Below are 16,604 nucleotides of genomic sequence, written 5' to 3' on the forward strand. Positions count from 1 at the left end.
TTAACAGGCAGACTCATATGGTCTGAAGTGGTTTGGGGAAAAAACACACTGGTGAATGGCCTTAGGTTTAAAATCTTGAGAGGATTCAGCTGGAGCTTTTCACATCCTCTTTGTGTATAACTTGAAACTCCCTCATCACAGACGCAGATCAGTGTGTGCTGATGATTTTCTCAATATAGAACAGAAGGGCTTGGTCGGTTTTCTCTCAGTCCCTCCTGTTTTTGTCAACTGGTACCAATTAACTTCCCAGTGTTCTGGGACACTTTAGTCAGTAAGTAAACATAGACAAGAGATCCTGTTAACAACAGATTCTTAGCAGAATATGTAATTCAGTTGCTGGTTATGTATTATTTTTGAGCAGTAAAAATAGGTTCTGGATTTAGCAAGTGACTCAGACATTCCTGAATCCAGACTGAACAGTTTAAGGACAAATTAATGGCTCAATTTTAAGACATGACCTACTTTTCTGGTGACGTGGCACTGTTTCGTCTCATATAAAAATCACTGTCTAGATAGTTTACAATGAAACATCAAGCAGAAGGAGGAAGACATCAAATCAGTTAATAATGGATACAAATCAACAATGCCATAGTTAATTAAATATTCAACAATAATTTCCACTGTGGTGCTAAATGCAAAGATGCAGTAGCACAGTTAAGTACAGTCATCATGCGATGAACAAACCAAATTAAAATCTAATAACCAATATATGAAACATAATAATTGAATACAAACAATGATAATGTTATTAACACTTCACACATCAGTCTCTATATACAGAATAGGTTATACTGACATCTGCAGGCAAGATGGCAAATAAAAACCCTGAATAAATAAAAAATATAAAAACCCCATGTTTCCATAAAGACCATGAGGGCTCAATGGATGCTTCAGTGAAGAATTGCTGTTTAGCTTTTTCCTGTAACTAAACTGCAGACTTAGATTCAGTTAATGTTACACAATAAAATTTGTGGCATAAAAACCCAAAATTGATTGTATGTATTTGAATTAAACAGAAAAAACAACAGTAGCCACTGGAGCTTTCGTCTTCAGTATGGATTCTTACAGCACACAGTATTTTCCACAGTTTTATATACCACAAAACCCTGCAGTAACAAAGTAGTAGAGTTTGTAAACATAACAAAAATAACTTAACAAATAACTCATCTAGTCTCACTGTGTCACAGAACATTATTAATTGTACTGGTTAAACATTTTAGTGTCAAGCTTCTCCTGTACTGAACGGTAACAGTTGCTGTGACCAATCCCTCACGACACCATCAGCAGTTTTAATAGTAATTAACACATGTAATTAACACAGTACAATGTTTTACACAATGATAGAAGTCCCCATTGATAAAAATACTATTATATTAATCCATTATCATAAAGTAGTTTAAGAGTCTTTAGGATTTAGACTCCCTTCTCCATGGTAACCTGTTTGCTGCCAGTTGCTTAAAGATGGCAGTATCTGCTGGTAAATCTCAGTCAGGTGGAGTTCCTGAAAGGCTGTAGTCAGCTCTGATAATGACACGTAGTGCTTCACCACAAAATCCTGCAGGCTGATGAGAAGATACAGAGAGACAAATTATAAGAGCTGCAGTAATGATTCCACAGCCCTGCCCTTTTTCCATGCGTCTGCAACATTAAAGACACACATCCGTGATCCATACCTATGTCCACAAGTGGAAGACAGAGGGGTTTCAATGAGAACTTTCATCATCCTCTCTTTGCATTTCTTGCCTGAAGAATCCACATCCACCTTTACGGTCTTCAGCAAGCGACAAAACTCCTGCAGAGACAATAGTCAATTCTTTCACTAGCTCTGGTTTCATAGGAGCCATCAATGAAGAAAGAAGCATTTTCATTGAGGAGGGAAGTGAAGGTAACCTTTTATCAATCTCCTTCCTCTCCTGCATAATCTGCCTTAGTATCACAAGAATGCACTAAAGATTTCTTAGTGATCTTGGGATAATAAGTACTAGGTAACTACTTCAAAAAAAATTTGAAGTAGGTTTTCCACTACTTAATCAAACTTTAACCATTACATAGTGCATGTTCTGTATATTAGAAAAACGATACTGTCTATATGACTGCGTGAGGCACGGTGAAACATGTGAGCTGGTACCTTGATATCTGCTCTGGCTCCCTGTAGCACAACCAGTATACATGGTCCAAGAAACATTCTGCCAGTTAGCTGCAGCTGCTGGGTCCAGCGCTCCAGCAGTCCAACGTAACGATTTTTAGCTCGGATGTGGTCCAGCAGCAGCACTACAGTCCACTCCCCCTGTTTATTCCTCTCTTCCACCTCCTCCCTCCCTCCTCTGTAGGCCTTTGTCACCTCCACAAACTGCTGCTATGGGCAGCAGATACACAATGTAAACATCATTTGTTATAGATTATATGATATTCTACATATATTTTCTTTATTAATTTAAATTTTTTGCTCACAACAAGCAACAGGGATAAACTTTAGAAGCACACTTCAGAACTCGTTTCTAAATTAACCTATTTATTTTCTGAAAACACTTTTCAATTATCATTTACCAGCTCAATTCCAAATTTCATCTCACTCGAGTTTATTTCTCTAGTTCACCTGTGCGCACTCTACCAGCTGATGAACCATGGGTTCTGGTGGTAAAGATGCAGCTTTTTCCAACAGCTTCTGCCTGATGTTGTGACATTGAGACCGAAACAGACTGGTGGAGGACACAGAGATGTCGGGGGGGCAGGAAGGGTAGCGGTCATGGAGATGGAACGAAAGACTCAGGTTCAGTCCTCGCTCTCCTCCAATAGTGCTGTTGATTTGAACCAGGATCCCATCCTGAGCTACATGTCAAATAGCAGAATGAGGGCATGTCATGTAAAGCTACGCTTAGCTTATGTTAGCAGCACCAGTAAGAAATTAATAGGCTCTACTGACCGTGTAGGAGCTGAAACTCTCCTGGTCCACAGTAAATGGACGATAAGACGGAAACTTCATCTAAAATGGCTTCCGACATTGTGTGTCAGTCTACACCGCAAACATCTGTTAAATAACTTTAAACAAGAAACAAGTGCGCAAACATTTACACACGTCACTAGCGGTAGGCGCTGTGATACTGCTGCACTAGTCCTCACGTCTATGTCGTCCGGGGAATTTTGCACATCGAAATATTCTGTTCCACACCATCATTTCCTCCCTACAGATCCCAGTGGAACATTTGTTTTCAAATGCAAATGACCTAAGAGACAACAAGCTGGTGTATGTTTCTGGGCTGTGAGAACAAATACAAACACAACATGTAATCCTCCAAGAAAGTCAACCAAATGTCTTTTAAACATTTTAGTCAACCTATCTGCTGCATCTAGACCTGCAGGTGTTTCCGTTCTATTTAATTGCTCTTCAGAAAGCAGTCATTTGATTTTTTTTCTTTCGTGTGGTGCATATTGATTAGTATTAAAAATCTTAAATTGACTTTAGGGAGGAGTGTGAGGAAGAATGTACATAACTTAAGTTGGAGGAGCTTGACAAAGCAATTTTGTGCTTACAAGCAGATTAATCTACAGCACATAATCTTATCAGCACATGCAAACTTCTGTAATAGAAGTTTGGGGAATTTGCTGGTTTGAAGATATTACACTTGTAATATACTATGCAATTTTAAGGCTGCATCATATGGGTTTGCAGATTGGCTTTCTTTGTGTTCCTGCCCAAAAAGGAGTGGACGACATTATAAGCATAGAGCGTGGCAAGAATACTGGGATGTTAATGACACAGATAGCCATCTTTATCAGATCCAAAAACAGTAATAGAGTAGAATCTAGTTTTCCTTTTTTTCCCTGCCAAGCTCATGCTCTACACTCCAGTCGAGAGGGTGCCGATAATAAGATAATATAGATAGGATAAACCTTTATCCTAAATAACCTCCGTTATTTAACGGAGGAGCATTTGATTACTAATTAGGTTATTTGCAACAGGTCAGTAACATGGTATAAAAGGAGCATTTCAGAGAGGCAGAGCCTCTCGAATGTAAAGATGGGCAGAGGTTCACCAATCTGAGACAAACTGCATCTAAAAATTGTAGAACAATTTCAGAAAAATGTCCTTCAATGCAAAATTGCAAAGACATTCAACATCCCACTATCTATAGTATATAATATCTTCAAAAGATTCAGAGAATCAGGAGGAAACTCTGTGCAGAAGGGACAAGGCCAAAGGTCAAAACTGGATGTGTGTGATCTTTGGGTTTTCAGGCGGTGCTGCATTATAAACAGGCATGATACTCAAATGACTCAATGATTATGTTTCTACAACTTGATTGGAGTGCACCACTGGGAAATTCAGTTAATTGGACATGATTTGGAAAAGCATGCACCTGTCTATATAAGGTGCCACAGTTAATAGTGCATGTCAGAGAACCATCCAAGCCATGAAGTCCAAGGAATTGTCTCTGGACCGCCGAGACAGGATTATATCGAGGCAGAGATCTGGGAAAGGATACAGAAACATTTCTGCAGCATTGAAGATCCCAGTGAGAATAGTGGCCTTCATGGAACAAGTTTGGAAGCACCAGGACAATTCCTAAAGCTGGTTGGCCAAACTGTGCGATGGATAGAGAAGGGCCTTAGTCTGGGAGGTGAAGAAGAACCCAGTAGTTACTCTGAAAGGGCTACAGCATTTCTCTGTGGAGAGAGGAAAGCAAAGGTGGATCTACAGTAAGATTAGTATTCACACGGGAGTTAATGACACCCGATTATGCAAATTGGAGGTCTCTGAATGTTGAATCGGTGTGTAACTTTGTCAAACTTTCTCTGGACCCCTGCCAAATCTGAGCAGTGACGACATGTACAGCCGCATGTCATCATTCAACTGCTGGCTGTCTAGGTGGTGTCCAGCAAAGGATGTGGGCTACATAGACAACTGGAAACTATTTTGGGGAAAACCTAGGCTGATTAGGAGAGATGGCATCCATCCTACTTTAGATGGTGCAGCTTTCTTATACAGAAATATGTATGGTTTTATTGACAACTAAAAGTAGGACAATCCAGAGTTGACCCTAGGATCCAGAGATCCAGTCCTATACGCCTCTCTACAGTGTCCTTACAACCGGCTCCCCCCCACAACTCCCAAATACCTATAGAAACTGTCTGTTCCCCGACCAACTAAATTACATAAACCAAAAACGATAATAAGAGGCCTTATCTAGTAATTATGAGATACGGACTTAATCTCCGGAATCTCATAAATATGAGAACTTGCCTTAGATTAATCAGGCTTTTAGAATTCTTCAGTATCACAGTAGTTCTATGATAGAAACAGAACTGTCAATAGATGATTTGGTGGATCTTGGTTCCCGAACTGTGTACAAATATACATCTTAAAACCAGCTTGTGCTATGAAAAGTGATACAGTATATTCACTGTCTGATGTTGTTTAAATGTCCATCACACATTCCATTCAGACCAGCTAGATCATCGGACTAAAAAGATAAAGGAAAAGATTAGCTAATGGAAGGAGAGCAAGGGATATCTGCAGCGTCTGACAGGGAAACAGAATACCGTAACAACTTTCATCTTAAAATAGAAACAAACACAATCATTTGCCATCAACCTCCACACTCTAACCTATAATGAAAAAGAAAAACTGGCTTTCTAAACATTACAAGTAACATGTTACACATGAATTAAAGACCAATGGTCCCTTCAGTAACTATTAATAAATCATTGTGTAGCTTCAATGCAAATTATAAATCAGTTAAAACTTGAAACTCTCTATCATCTGGCAACCCTTAAATTTTAACTTGTGTGCATTTGTAGGGTCGTGGCCTTCAGTATGGGAACCATTGCCGTTAACAGCTAATTTAATAGATGCTGTCAGACTGGAGGAATGTTTTTTTTCAGTGTTGGTGGAAGTTCCTGCAGTGCGGAGTAGGTCCAGGTCCTGGTAATGCTCTGCCAGGCCTTTACTTCTGCAGTCATCCACCAGTTATTTTCTTTGGTGTTTCACTTGTATGTTTTTGGGTTCACCAGTGTGTTTTTTGTTTTTTTGAAAGAAGGAATCACAGTTGATTTCATAACACCGAAGTTTTTTTTTTATCCTTTTTTCATTTCTGTATTTGATTTTTTTTTATTTAAATTTAAATGCAACTTGCAATTGCAACTCTAAATCTTTAATCTGCCTACTTGTAAACTAACTGAGGAACTGATGAAGATGGAGTAACAAAGCTGAACAAAGATTTAGGAATTACCAAAACTGGAGGGTCTGTTTATAATGGTTACATGAGTCCTCCAGTATCTTTAATCAAGCTCTTAACCAATTAAAATTGAACTAAACATCTTCACCTATCCTCAGTTTTGTGTGGCTAAATGTGTTCCCATGATGTAAATTACTCTAAAAAAGTCACACAGCAAAATTTGATATTTGAGAAATTTGAAGATATGTTTAATCACAGAAATGGAGTTAGATCACATTGCTCTTATGATGATAAAATTGTCATTAGTTCACATTTCACACACATCACATTTCCCTCTCAAAGTGCACAAAGTGTTTATATCAAAAATACTTGATAAAGCTCACGTGGCACTAGATGTGTTCACACTTCACACTATTCCCACACATATAATATAGTTTCCATAAAATCAGCAGTCCCTGAGACACAGAAATAAGTAAAAAAACAAACACCCATTTAAATAATTACCTATTAAGCACTATTCTCAGAGAGCTACAGAAAATGTGTTTTAATTTATAGGTTTGTTGCCTTACCTCATGTGTACACTACTATTGGTCAACTGACCAGCTGGTATATCAGGCCCATTTTTGAATTTTTTTATTAATCTGCATCAACTAATGTCTGTGCTCAAGCCAATGTCTCATGGAACTATGCAACTGAAAATTAGTGTGCAAAATTATTGGATGCAATTTATTGGTATTGAATATAGCAGTGGGTAAGATATGCAGCCCTCAACATATAATTGTGGTGTGGCTGCAGTCGTTCCTTTTTGTCTGAAAGTGAAAATGTTCAGTTTGGTAAGAAACAGTTTCACAGGAGGTGATTTAGCTGTATATGATCATTGTGAAATATGCTGCTATTGAACTGTACTGTGTTATACAAGCAGATGTTTCTGTACTTATTCTAGCGTCATCAATAGAGATATAAACTAATTAAAACACAACAACATCAAACACTACAACCTCCAAGATGATTGTACAGTTAAATTTGTTCACATCAACAGTATATATATTTTTATAATTCTTGTTGCTGCATTAGAAATTTTTTTTAAAAATATAAAATTCTAATCTGTTAAGTTAATTAGAAATTTGTAATTTCATCAAATTAGCCAAATGCGAATCGTTTTGTTTTCATTTATTAATAATTATTATGGGCCTCCGTGCGCTCTAAAGATTGAAAAAGCTCATATCGGTCGAACACTAGCGCTTTTGCTTTAAGAGTCTAAATAGAGTTTTAAAATACTTTCAAGCTAAAAATGTCATAAAAAGCTTTTCAGAGGTTTCACAGGTGTAAAATCCATCATCTGTTCATCAGAACAATTCAATGTAGAAAAGGTGTGAGAAATGAGGTGGAATACTGTACATAGTAATCAAGTTGGAAACAGATGAGTAGGATGTGATTTTAGAGGCAACTTAGTATATGTATATATACAGAGTCTCACAATCTCACATCTCACAATAAAAAGTCAGCTCAGGCTACAGTAATGAGGAAACATTTGAAAACATTACAAGTGAACTAAAAAAATAAAATAAAATAAAAACAGTACACAATTCCCCCCCAAATTAACAACCAGGTTCCGACACGAACACTGAAACAGGTTTTACTTGCGGGTAACCATTTAACCTGTCAGTAGAAGGAGATTCCTCAAGATATGCTTCTTATGCAAGTAATTGGGGCCAAAAGTCACAGTCATACAGTGCAAATATATTTTTTAATGCTTTCTGTAGTGTGAGGCTGCAACCATTCATATTGGTCACATTAAGTGGAAATCAGTGATGCAGTGTTTGGAGTTTGACAAAAAAATCCCTCTTTTTGCTAACACAGTTGGTCGGTGGATTTAAACTGGGGACCTTCTAGCTGTGACGCAACAGCACTTGGCACTCCTCACCATTATGCCCCAGCAGGGAAAAACAAAGAGGGATTTATTTTTTACCCTGAAGTATTGAATTTGAATATATTTTTGCACAGAACAAGATTTTGGCTCCTACCACTTTCAATAAAAGAGTTTTACGACATAACCGCTTCATGGTCAGTATGAAGAGGAGGGATTACAGCAAGACCTCTTCCAGTTTTTATGTGGGCAACTGATCTATTTTAAGACTTATTTTTTAAAAAAAGGTATATTTGTCCTTTAAAAGTTAGCTAATAGCTGCAATTACCATCATACAATAGGAGTGTTACAGTACCACAGAGAATTTAACCAAACAGTAACTATAGGTGAATATAGTTCTGCAGCCTTTGTCCGTCTTGTTATTTAGAGCCGAGAATTCTGCTGTCAGATTGTATGAATTGTTTAATGGTTTTCAAACGTGCTAACCCACGCCACCATGGCTGAATCATTAGTACAAAAATTAGCAAGTAGCTTAGAAAAAAAAATTATAGGTACAGGCCTGTGTCCATAAAAACATGAGTGAGTTAAAGTTTGATATTGTTACAAAAAGCCTCTGAGTAGCAACTGATATACTCTAACCAGCCATTCTCCCACTTTGCAATGCTTTTAAACTGTGTTGATAAGGTTACAGTTCCGAAAGAGCAGCCTAGAAAAAGTGGTTCACATAAGTGTGCTTTAAGATGGTGTGAAATGCTCTTTATCAAACAAGAAAATCATTAAAAATTAAGGCACAAGCCAATACTATGAAGCTACAATACAGATCGAGGTAATTTAAGGGTTTGAGTTTGATTGGCTGAATGATGGTGCAGCGGGTTCTTGCTCAGACCTAGAGAAATGTAATCTAAATTCCATCCAGATCTGAGAAGGAATATAAAGGCTCAAGACCATGACCAGTTAAGGTAAGGTCTTTAGGTCACCTGCAACTAACTCCAGTGTTCATAAATACCCCCATCTGCTGCCATTCACTGCAGCACAAGACCTGAGAACCTTCAACATGGGTGCTGGAGGGTGTGTTGCAGCAGCTCCTAGTGAAGGATGATGGGGTTGCCGAGTGAACAGTGAGCTGTAACAGCACTTTTCTTGGAAACCTGAGGGAAAAAAAAGGAGGTGTCCCCCCCCGCAAGCAGAGAGTAGAGTTCCTCAGCTTAATGTGCCAGAAGCTGAGGAGTGGTTTTAATTCATGTCCAGAAACAAACAAAATACATCTATCCAAAATGTTGTGAACTCTGATGGTCTCAGCGTGTCTTCCTGTAGTAAACAAAGGCTGTCACCAATACTACTGATGCTACTATGGCTACAGTCCTCCAGCGAGGAAAGCCACTGATCACCCCCACCTGGGAAAATCAAGATAACAAAATGAAGAGTTGTGTCGTACTGATCATTACAGACATAAAGCAGTGCTCTCCTGGTGATGCATCACTCACCCAGCCTCCTTGCTGAACAAGCCAAGTGTAAAGCTGCTCTCTGATGACCTGAAGAAACCAGCTGAAGATCATTCTGATAGTATCCAGATGGTTGGAGGTCAGTGCCTTTAACACATAAAACAAACCTTCTGTTACAACATCACCAGAGTAATCTTCTTACACACCTAAAGACAACTTGTCTGTCAACTGTTTGACAGGATGGCTGTGTTACGACACAGAACTGTGATGTTTAAATACATACATTTGCTTAGGAAAGACCTCACATCGTGTTTTGCTGAAGTGATTGAATTGTAAATTTAATATAAAGAGCCCCTCTAATGCAGCCTTGGCCTTTAAGGTGAACCATCACCCTGATCTCAGGTCCTCTTCCATGGTGTCTCTGTATTTAAATGATTAAATGAACACGCCAAGGCTTCTGTCAAAGCACTTCTTCATGAAGGTCTGAATGATGGAGTTTTACTGAGATGCTTCCTTTGCTTGTTAGAATCACTAGCAATAGCTTTTACCATTACATGCATAACCCCATCTGTCTTTTAAAGTTAGTTGAACAAATCTGGACTAGACATGCATGCTTTGATTTACCGTTGAAGTTACAATATTACCTCCAAAAATTAACATAGCAGCCGATGCCTTTTATTACACAAAAGCTGATAAAATACACATAACATTTACCCTGTTACATCTTGCTGCTTTCCTTTCCTAATTTTAATCATTTTGAACCTGGATTTAGATCATTTCACTGTTATTTCATGTAATATATAAAGCACAAATTACTGTAGCTAAATATGCATTTTATCCGACTCAGATCAAAAGATACCCATGGTGGAAAGAAGTTACGGTGTGTTACCTTGTATATGAGCTTGTAAGCGAGGTGAAAGAGAGCCACCACTCGACCAAAGTTGATGCCTTCAGCAAACAAGCTTCTGACGACCTTCATGAAGACTTCATAAGCACAGTCTGCCTGAACCTGATTAATTAGCCTAACAAGAGGAAAGAGAAACATTCAAAATGTACTCTAACAACGATTTTGATTTGACTGTATAGTCAGATCTGTTAGTTTGTGCGAGTTGTGTAAGTTAAGTGTGTAAATACCTTTAATCAAAATCTAATAGAGTGCATCCTGCCGTTAAGTATAAAGTAATTATGATTCATTCAATGTATAATTTCAGATTGTAGCTGCAAAGTTATGAACATCGGTTATGCTGCCACTGAAAAATGGCTCCGTTCTCAATCTAGATTTTTTTTATTTTTTATTCTTATTTAGCAAAATAGTGCGAGCAGGTGACAGTTTATGCAGATATGGGACAAACATTGAGGAGGTCAGTGTGCAAAACACTAGACTGAGTCAAGGTTGAAGAACTGATGTAAATACATAGTGATAATACTTTCAGCCATTTTTTTTTATCCTTTTGGCTTATCCCATGAGTTCAGGGTCATTTTCAACATGCGGTTCATTGTCCGCATGTTGATTTGGCACAGTTTTTATGCCGGACGCAACCCTCCCCAATTTCTACCGGGCTTGGACCGGCACTGCACAGTTGGGAAGGGCAATGGGCTATTAGGAGTTCAGTGTCTTGCCCAGGGACACTTCGACATATAGCCTATGGCCGGGGATCGAAACACACACCCTGTGGTCCGTGGACGACTGCCTTTACCAACTGAGGTACAGCCGCCCCAATACTTTCCATTGTCTGTAGAAATCTCTGGTTTATTTTTCTTGGAAGCCTTGTTTCTGTTCTTGCGTCCTGTATGAATATGAACTTACTGGTTGATGGAGTTAAACAGCTGGTGACCAATGAACAGTGCAAAGGAATTACCCAAAAGATATGCCTACTGGTGAGTTTCACCAGTTATATTTGTACATGATGAACAAGTTTACCGTTGGAGCTCAACGTTCTTGTTCAACTCATCTGAGATCTTGAGCAGGTGTTGCACCACTTCCTTGATTTGTGGGTCCTGCTGCTCATCTGGCCTTCCTCCCAGGTCCTCAGAGGAGACACATCGTGCGGGGTCATCTGTGCCTAAACGCTCAATCACATACCTGTACAGAGAAAACTACTTTTCATGAGTTTTGTTTGATGATGACTACAAAATCATCTCCCACAAATTTGATAAATACTTCTTCATGCTGCTTAAAAGAAAGTTGCATCCATTTTCTTACTATCCTGCACTGGGTGACACGATTTTTTATTCCAAAATGCTTGGTCAAGATATATATATATATTTTTTAAATGTCATCATACTGTAAATGGTCTGAATAGCCATAAATTTGTACAGTGACTTGAAGTAATCCAGTCAACTGTGTGTGCATGAGATTACCAGTGGAATTATGGTTCAGCAATTTTGTGGGAATATATTTTTAAATCTCTCTACCATAAGGTTTGGAATGAAGAAACATCTCACACAGTGGGTGACAGATGAATAATCTAATTCAGATTGCAGACTAATATTTTTATAACATTTAATATAATTGAAATTGTAACACAAAGTTCATCTAAAAATGGTCAAGAGCAATACAAAAAGCAAAAAACAAACAAGTGGTTATGTTCGTGGAAGAAGAGACGTTACAAGGTCTATGACTGCATTTGCAGGTCTTTTCACATTATCCCTGCAGCTCCCACTATAGCAACTTTGTTTGTAAGCCTCCTAGTGTGCATATAGACAAGAAAATGAACACTGGCTGATTACAATGAAAGCCTGGTGGAAAGAATCGAGGCCTACAGGTCATCCAAATGAAGGTTTATGGTAGATGATTCAAATAATGTGCACCCAAAACAGCCATACACACACCAGGATCAATAATAAAATGCCTAGATGGCAGTAATGAAATTTAGTGATGGGTTGATAAATTTACTGGTTTGGAATAATCAACTCTGGTGGTAATTCATTTATCACTGCATATATTTTGTAAGCAAGAATGCAAACAATTTCTCGCAACATTAAAAAAAAAAATAAGACTAATTGCTGTTAAGATTTGTAAAATTAGTACATTTAATATGTAAGATTTTGGACCTTGAACAACATCAGCAAATTAAAAAAAATGGAGACTGAGAAATCAATTTTTAATATTTTGTAATATTTTATAGACAACCTAGTCCCTCTAGAAAATGTAAATGGCAACAATTAATTCAATGTATCCCCCATGAATTCTGTGAAACCATGCCATATTAAACATAAAATATCGCAACATGCACAGTAGTTGCAAAATCAGGCATTTTAGCCTGCCATGTAAGAAAAAAAAGAAGGTAGTCAGTGCCTCCAGGGGGAAATCCTAAAATTAAATTAATCAATGAATTACTTACCTATCTGCAGCATTAATATTGAACCCATAATACTTCTACCACCTCATTGCTCCACGAGGTCAACAAGGAGTTATGCTGTTTATTATGCTGGACTTTAATCCTGCTTGAGTCACCACCCCTACAGTGGTGACGAAATGTGGCTTGATGATGTATTTTATTTTTGAAATGCAAACACTGCACATGGTACTGACATAAAACAGAAATATATTACTCATATTACAATAATTAATTCTTTTAATAACCCTAGCTGTGGAGTATGTAGATCATGTGACTTATGCCTTTCCTGCAGTACAAATACCCTAAACACTTGAAGTCTTGAAGTGATTTAATTAGCGAGGAGGAAACTGAATGGATTAGTAGACTAATCAAAGCGTGAGCAAATACTAGTATGAGGTTTTAACACGCTGTCAAGACGAACCTTACCCTCTGAGGACCACTGCTGCTTGTGCCACTATGGGATCATCAATTACATCTGCAACAAAGAAAATACTTGTTAAACACAAATTAATTTCAATCAAAGAAACTGTTAGGTTTACGTTTCTGTGAGATATATTGGAAATATTTGTACTGTTGCTGACACGGGTAAAATATCTATCACATTAAAACAGAAAACGACAGAAATTTACTGCTGCTATCATAAAAAAAAACATTTCATAAAGATGTTGGCATAAAAACTTATCTTTATATTAGGAAAAAAGTTTTATGGTATAGAAATGTTTCCAATGGTTTGTAGAGATAACCGTGGTTCCAAAAAACTGGGATGCTGTAAAATGTAAATAAAAATATAGTTTACAATCGTATAATTTTATGTTACCATAGAAAACACCAAATGTTGAAACAGAGAAATTTGATAGATTTTTTAAACAATATTTGCTCATTTTGAATTTGATGTCGACATGTTTTAATAACAGTTGGGGCAGAGGCAAATGGTCAAATGGTCTGCACTTATATACCACTTATTTGTACCCAAAGCACTTTATGCTGCTTCTCATTCACCCATTTGCTCTCACAATCACACCGTTGGGGAATAAACAAAGTTGGGGTTTGATTTTCTTGCTCAAAAGCTGGTAGAATGGTAGAAGACTGGTAAAGTTACTATGTGACAGTAGGAGTCAGGTATGGAACCAACAACCACCTGATTCACATTCACCTGTAACTGTTTACAATTGTGTTGCATCACCAGTTCTTTTTTAACAACACTGTGTTAAACTGAGATGACCAGCTGCTTTAACTCTGAAAGAAATTTTTTACACATAGTATTGACATAGGATTTCAGCTGCTCAAGATTTTCGGCCTGCTTTATTGTATTTTGACTTTGTGATGCTCCAAAGCCAGTTAAGCATCTGGACATATTTTATTACTGAGCTATGCTGTTGTAATATGTACAGAATGTTGTTTGACTTTTTTTTGTTGTTTCAGCTTACATTATAGGTTCAGGGTTGCCATGGCAGACCGTTAGTGTGCATATTGATTTGGCACATTCATTTACCTTTTAACAATGGATGCTTTTCCTGACACAACCCTCCCCAATTTACCAGGCTTGGGACTGGCACTGTGCAACTGGGGATTGGGATGGCTGTTTGGGCTTCAGTGTCTTGCCAAGGAACACTTCAAAATGTGGTCAGGAAGAGCGGGACATGAAGGCTGCCACTATAAAAACTGAGACACTGCCCCCCCAGAATGTGGATTGACATTGTGATGCTGAAATAAACAAGACTTCCCCCCCAAAAAATATGTAATCTGTATGGCAGCAAATGTTGCTGTCGTTTGCTAATGTTGCTATTATTTAATTTGGCCTATACTGATGTAGAGTGCTTTAGAGTGTAGTGTATAGTGTGATTCATTGTTTTTTTAGACAACCATTTGTTTTAACTTGAGCAAGGAAACCAAATGAAATGATAGGAATGAGTGTAACCTTCCTTCAACCAAGTCTTCAAAACGAATATCAGACAGTGTGTCATTTTTGTTTGTATAGTTTCACATACAGTAACCCTACTTGAAAATGTAATTAGTAATTGTAAATGTAATTTCACTCTAGCTTGGAGTTTCACTGCCATCAAAACTGAGTTACCAAGGCTAATTTCTTAAGTAAGCAGTGGCAATTTCGTCATTGTATCTATTAATTTTTGCCCTTTAACTCCATAATAATTCAGAAAGTTATCTATCATTTGTTCCAAATGTACATGAAAGAGAGCCTTAAAGCTTTGTCCAAACTAGGAAGTCTTCATTATATCAGCATAACTCCTGAAAAGAATCCTGCCTCCGGCTAAAATCTCTCCATTTATTTTACTACCTTGTAGTATTACGCCAGTCACGCTTACTGTACGGGTAAGGAAACAAGACATTTTTGTGGTTCTTTATTATGGAGCCATTTAACGGGTTGTATCAAATAAACTAACAGTAGTTGTTCCAAGAAATTCTCTACATCTTCGACATTAAACCAGCAGAACTGAAAAACTTTCCCACAGAAAATACACTTGTGGGTTTTTTCAAGTATGCCCCATTTCCGGGTCTGTGGTTGGGCTGCAGAGGCAGCTAAGTTCGGTTTGAGGTCATAGCAGATGGCAGGTTAGGGTTATGGATATGCATACCGACTGGAAAACGGGCAGATAAATATGACGTTACGTATATAGCACATTTGATGCCAAACGGCCGTAACGTTAGCTCGGTGGAGCTCAGGTTAACCACCAGCGAGATCTGATGGGACAAAATAGTTCAGGTTAAGGAAACACCGACGGGAACAAAGAGTTTAAGACACCGCTTTCTTCATTTTAAACTAAAAAAAGGAAAGTTGCGTAGCCCTAATACTCGTGTCTACTACCCAGGGAGTGAAACAAAGTTAGTCGGAAAAAGGATGTTTGGCCCGTGTATAAATCTAACAAGGCTTTACATACCTTCTCCACCCACGGCACCCTGAGATTCCTCGGTTCTTTTTCTTTCCTCCTCTCGGCTGTCAGCCATACCTCCAACCGGTCTCTCAACTCAGAGCGACAAATTAACAATTGGTTAAATGATAGACTGCAACATTTAACGTTAACTCGGTCTAAAAAAGTCAATAAAGTTAGTCCGACCAGAGACGTGACTCTGGTTCACAAAGTTTCGTCGTTCAATAAAGAACAAGGAAGTAACCCGGAAGCGCGCAGAGGCCGGCGGGAAGAAAACCACCCACACTTGTTTTTTACTGAGCAGCAGTTCCAAGTTACAATACGATTCTAATTTCAGTCATACATTGAAACTTCGCAGTGTACTAAAGCCTTTCCTTTGTATCTAGATTGTCTTCAAACATCACAACATGTGAATTACTTTGCCTCAATATACAAAGGACACTATCAGTTATACTCGGATTAAGATAGTAAACATCAGGTAAAACAACATCTGAAACAAAATTTGAACCTATTTTTTGTAAGAATAAAACAACACCTAACATGTTGCAGTCAGGAGATTTATGGAAGATAATAGGTGCAAGATTAGTTTATGCTTTACTAGTCACTCAAATATTTCATTTTTAAAAAAAATCAAAATTTCTACCTTTCATAGCCAGGTGTTTTACATCAGGAATGTTATGTAACAATTTCTCTCCACATACATTTACAATTTGGAACAACAAACATATCACGCGGCAGTGGCTCAGTTGATAAAGTGGCCGCCTACCGACCATCATGTCGAAGTGTCCATGCGTATGAAAGCGTATGAAATTGACCTGTATGAATCCAGCAAACCAACCGAAGATGTTCAGTGTTCCTATTGCTGTTGTTGTTTCATCCACTGTTTCATT

The 16,604-nt window shown here is 38.0% G+C and overlaps 2 protein-coding genes across 3 annotated transcripts; both read right to left on the reverse strand.

Annotated features, from left to right (window-relative positions):
* Positions 1-295: 295 nt before the first annotated feature.
* Positions 296-3,132, reverse strand: rwdd3 (RWD domain containing 3). 2 transcript variants are annotated; one of them, XM_067494727.1, is made up of 5 exons: positions 2,924-3,132; positions 2,597-2,829; positions 2,129-2,353; positions 1,674-1,792; positions 296-1,562 (listed from the first exon to the last, which is right to left on the reverse strand). In XM_067494727.1, exons 1-5 carry the CDS (start codon positions 3,000-3,002, stop codon positions 1,397-1,399), a joined length of 822 nt encoding a protein of 273 aa, XP_067350828.1. In that variant the 5' UTR covers positions 3,003-3,132; the 3' UTR covers positions 296-1,396. The 2 variants fall into 2 exon arrangements, with proteins under 2 accessions (XP_067350828.1, XP_067350819.1); XM_067494718.1 differs by having other exon boundaries at positions 2,129-2,356.
* Positions 3,133-6,395: 3,263 nt separating this feature from the next.
* Positions 6,396-15,962, reverse strand: zgc:153993 (uncharacterized protein LOC767645 homolog). Its single transcript, XM_067494740.1, has 6 exons — positions 15,724-15,962; positions 13,253-13,301; positions 11,407-11,568; positions 10,375-10,507; positions 9,528-9,632; positions 6,396-9,437 (listed from the first exon to the last, which is right to left on the reverse strand). Exons 1-6 carry the CDS (start codon positions 15,788-15,790, stop codon positions 9,339-9,341), a joined length of 615 nt encoding a protein of 204 aa, XP_067350841.1. The 5' UTR covers positions 15,791-15,962; the 3' UTR covers positions 6,396-9,338.
* Between the last annotated feature and the right edge of the window lie 642 nt (positions 15,963-16,604).

Source organism: Channa argus, chromosome 2, assembly GCF_033026475.1.
Source record: "Channa argus isolate prfri chromosome 2, Channa argus male v1.0, whole genome shotgun sequence".
NCBI lineage: Eukaryota > Metazoa > Chordata > Actinopteri > Anabantiformes > Channidae > Channa > Channa argus.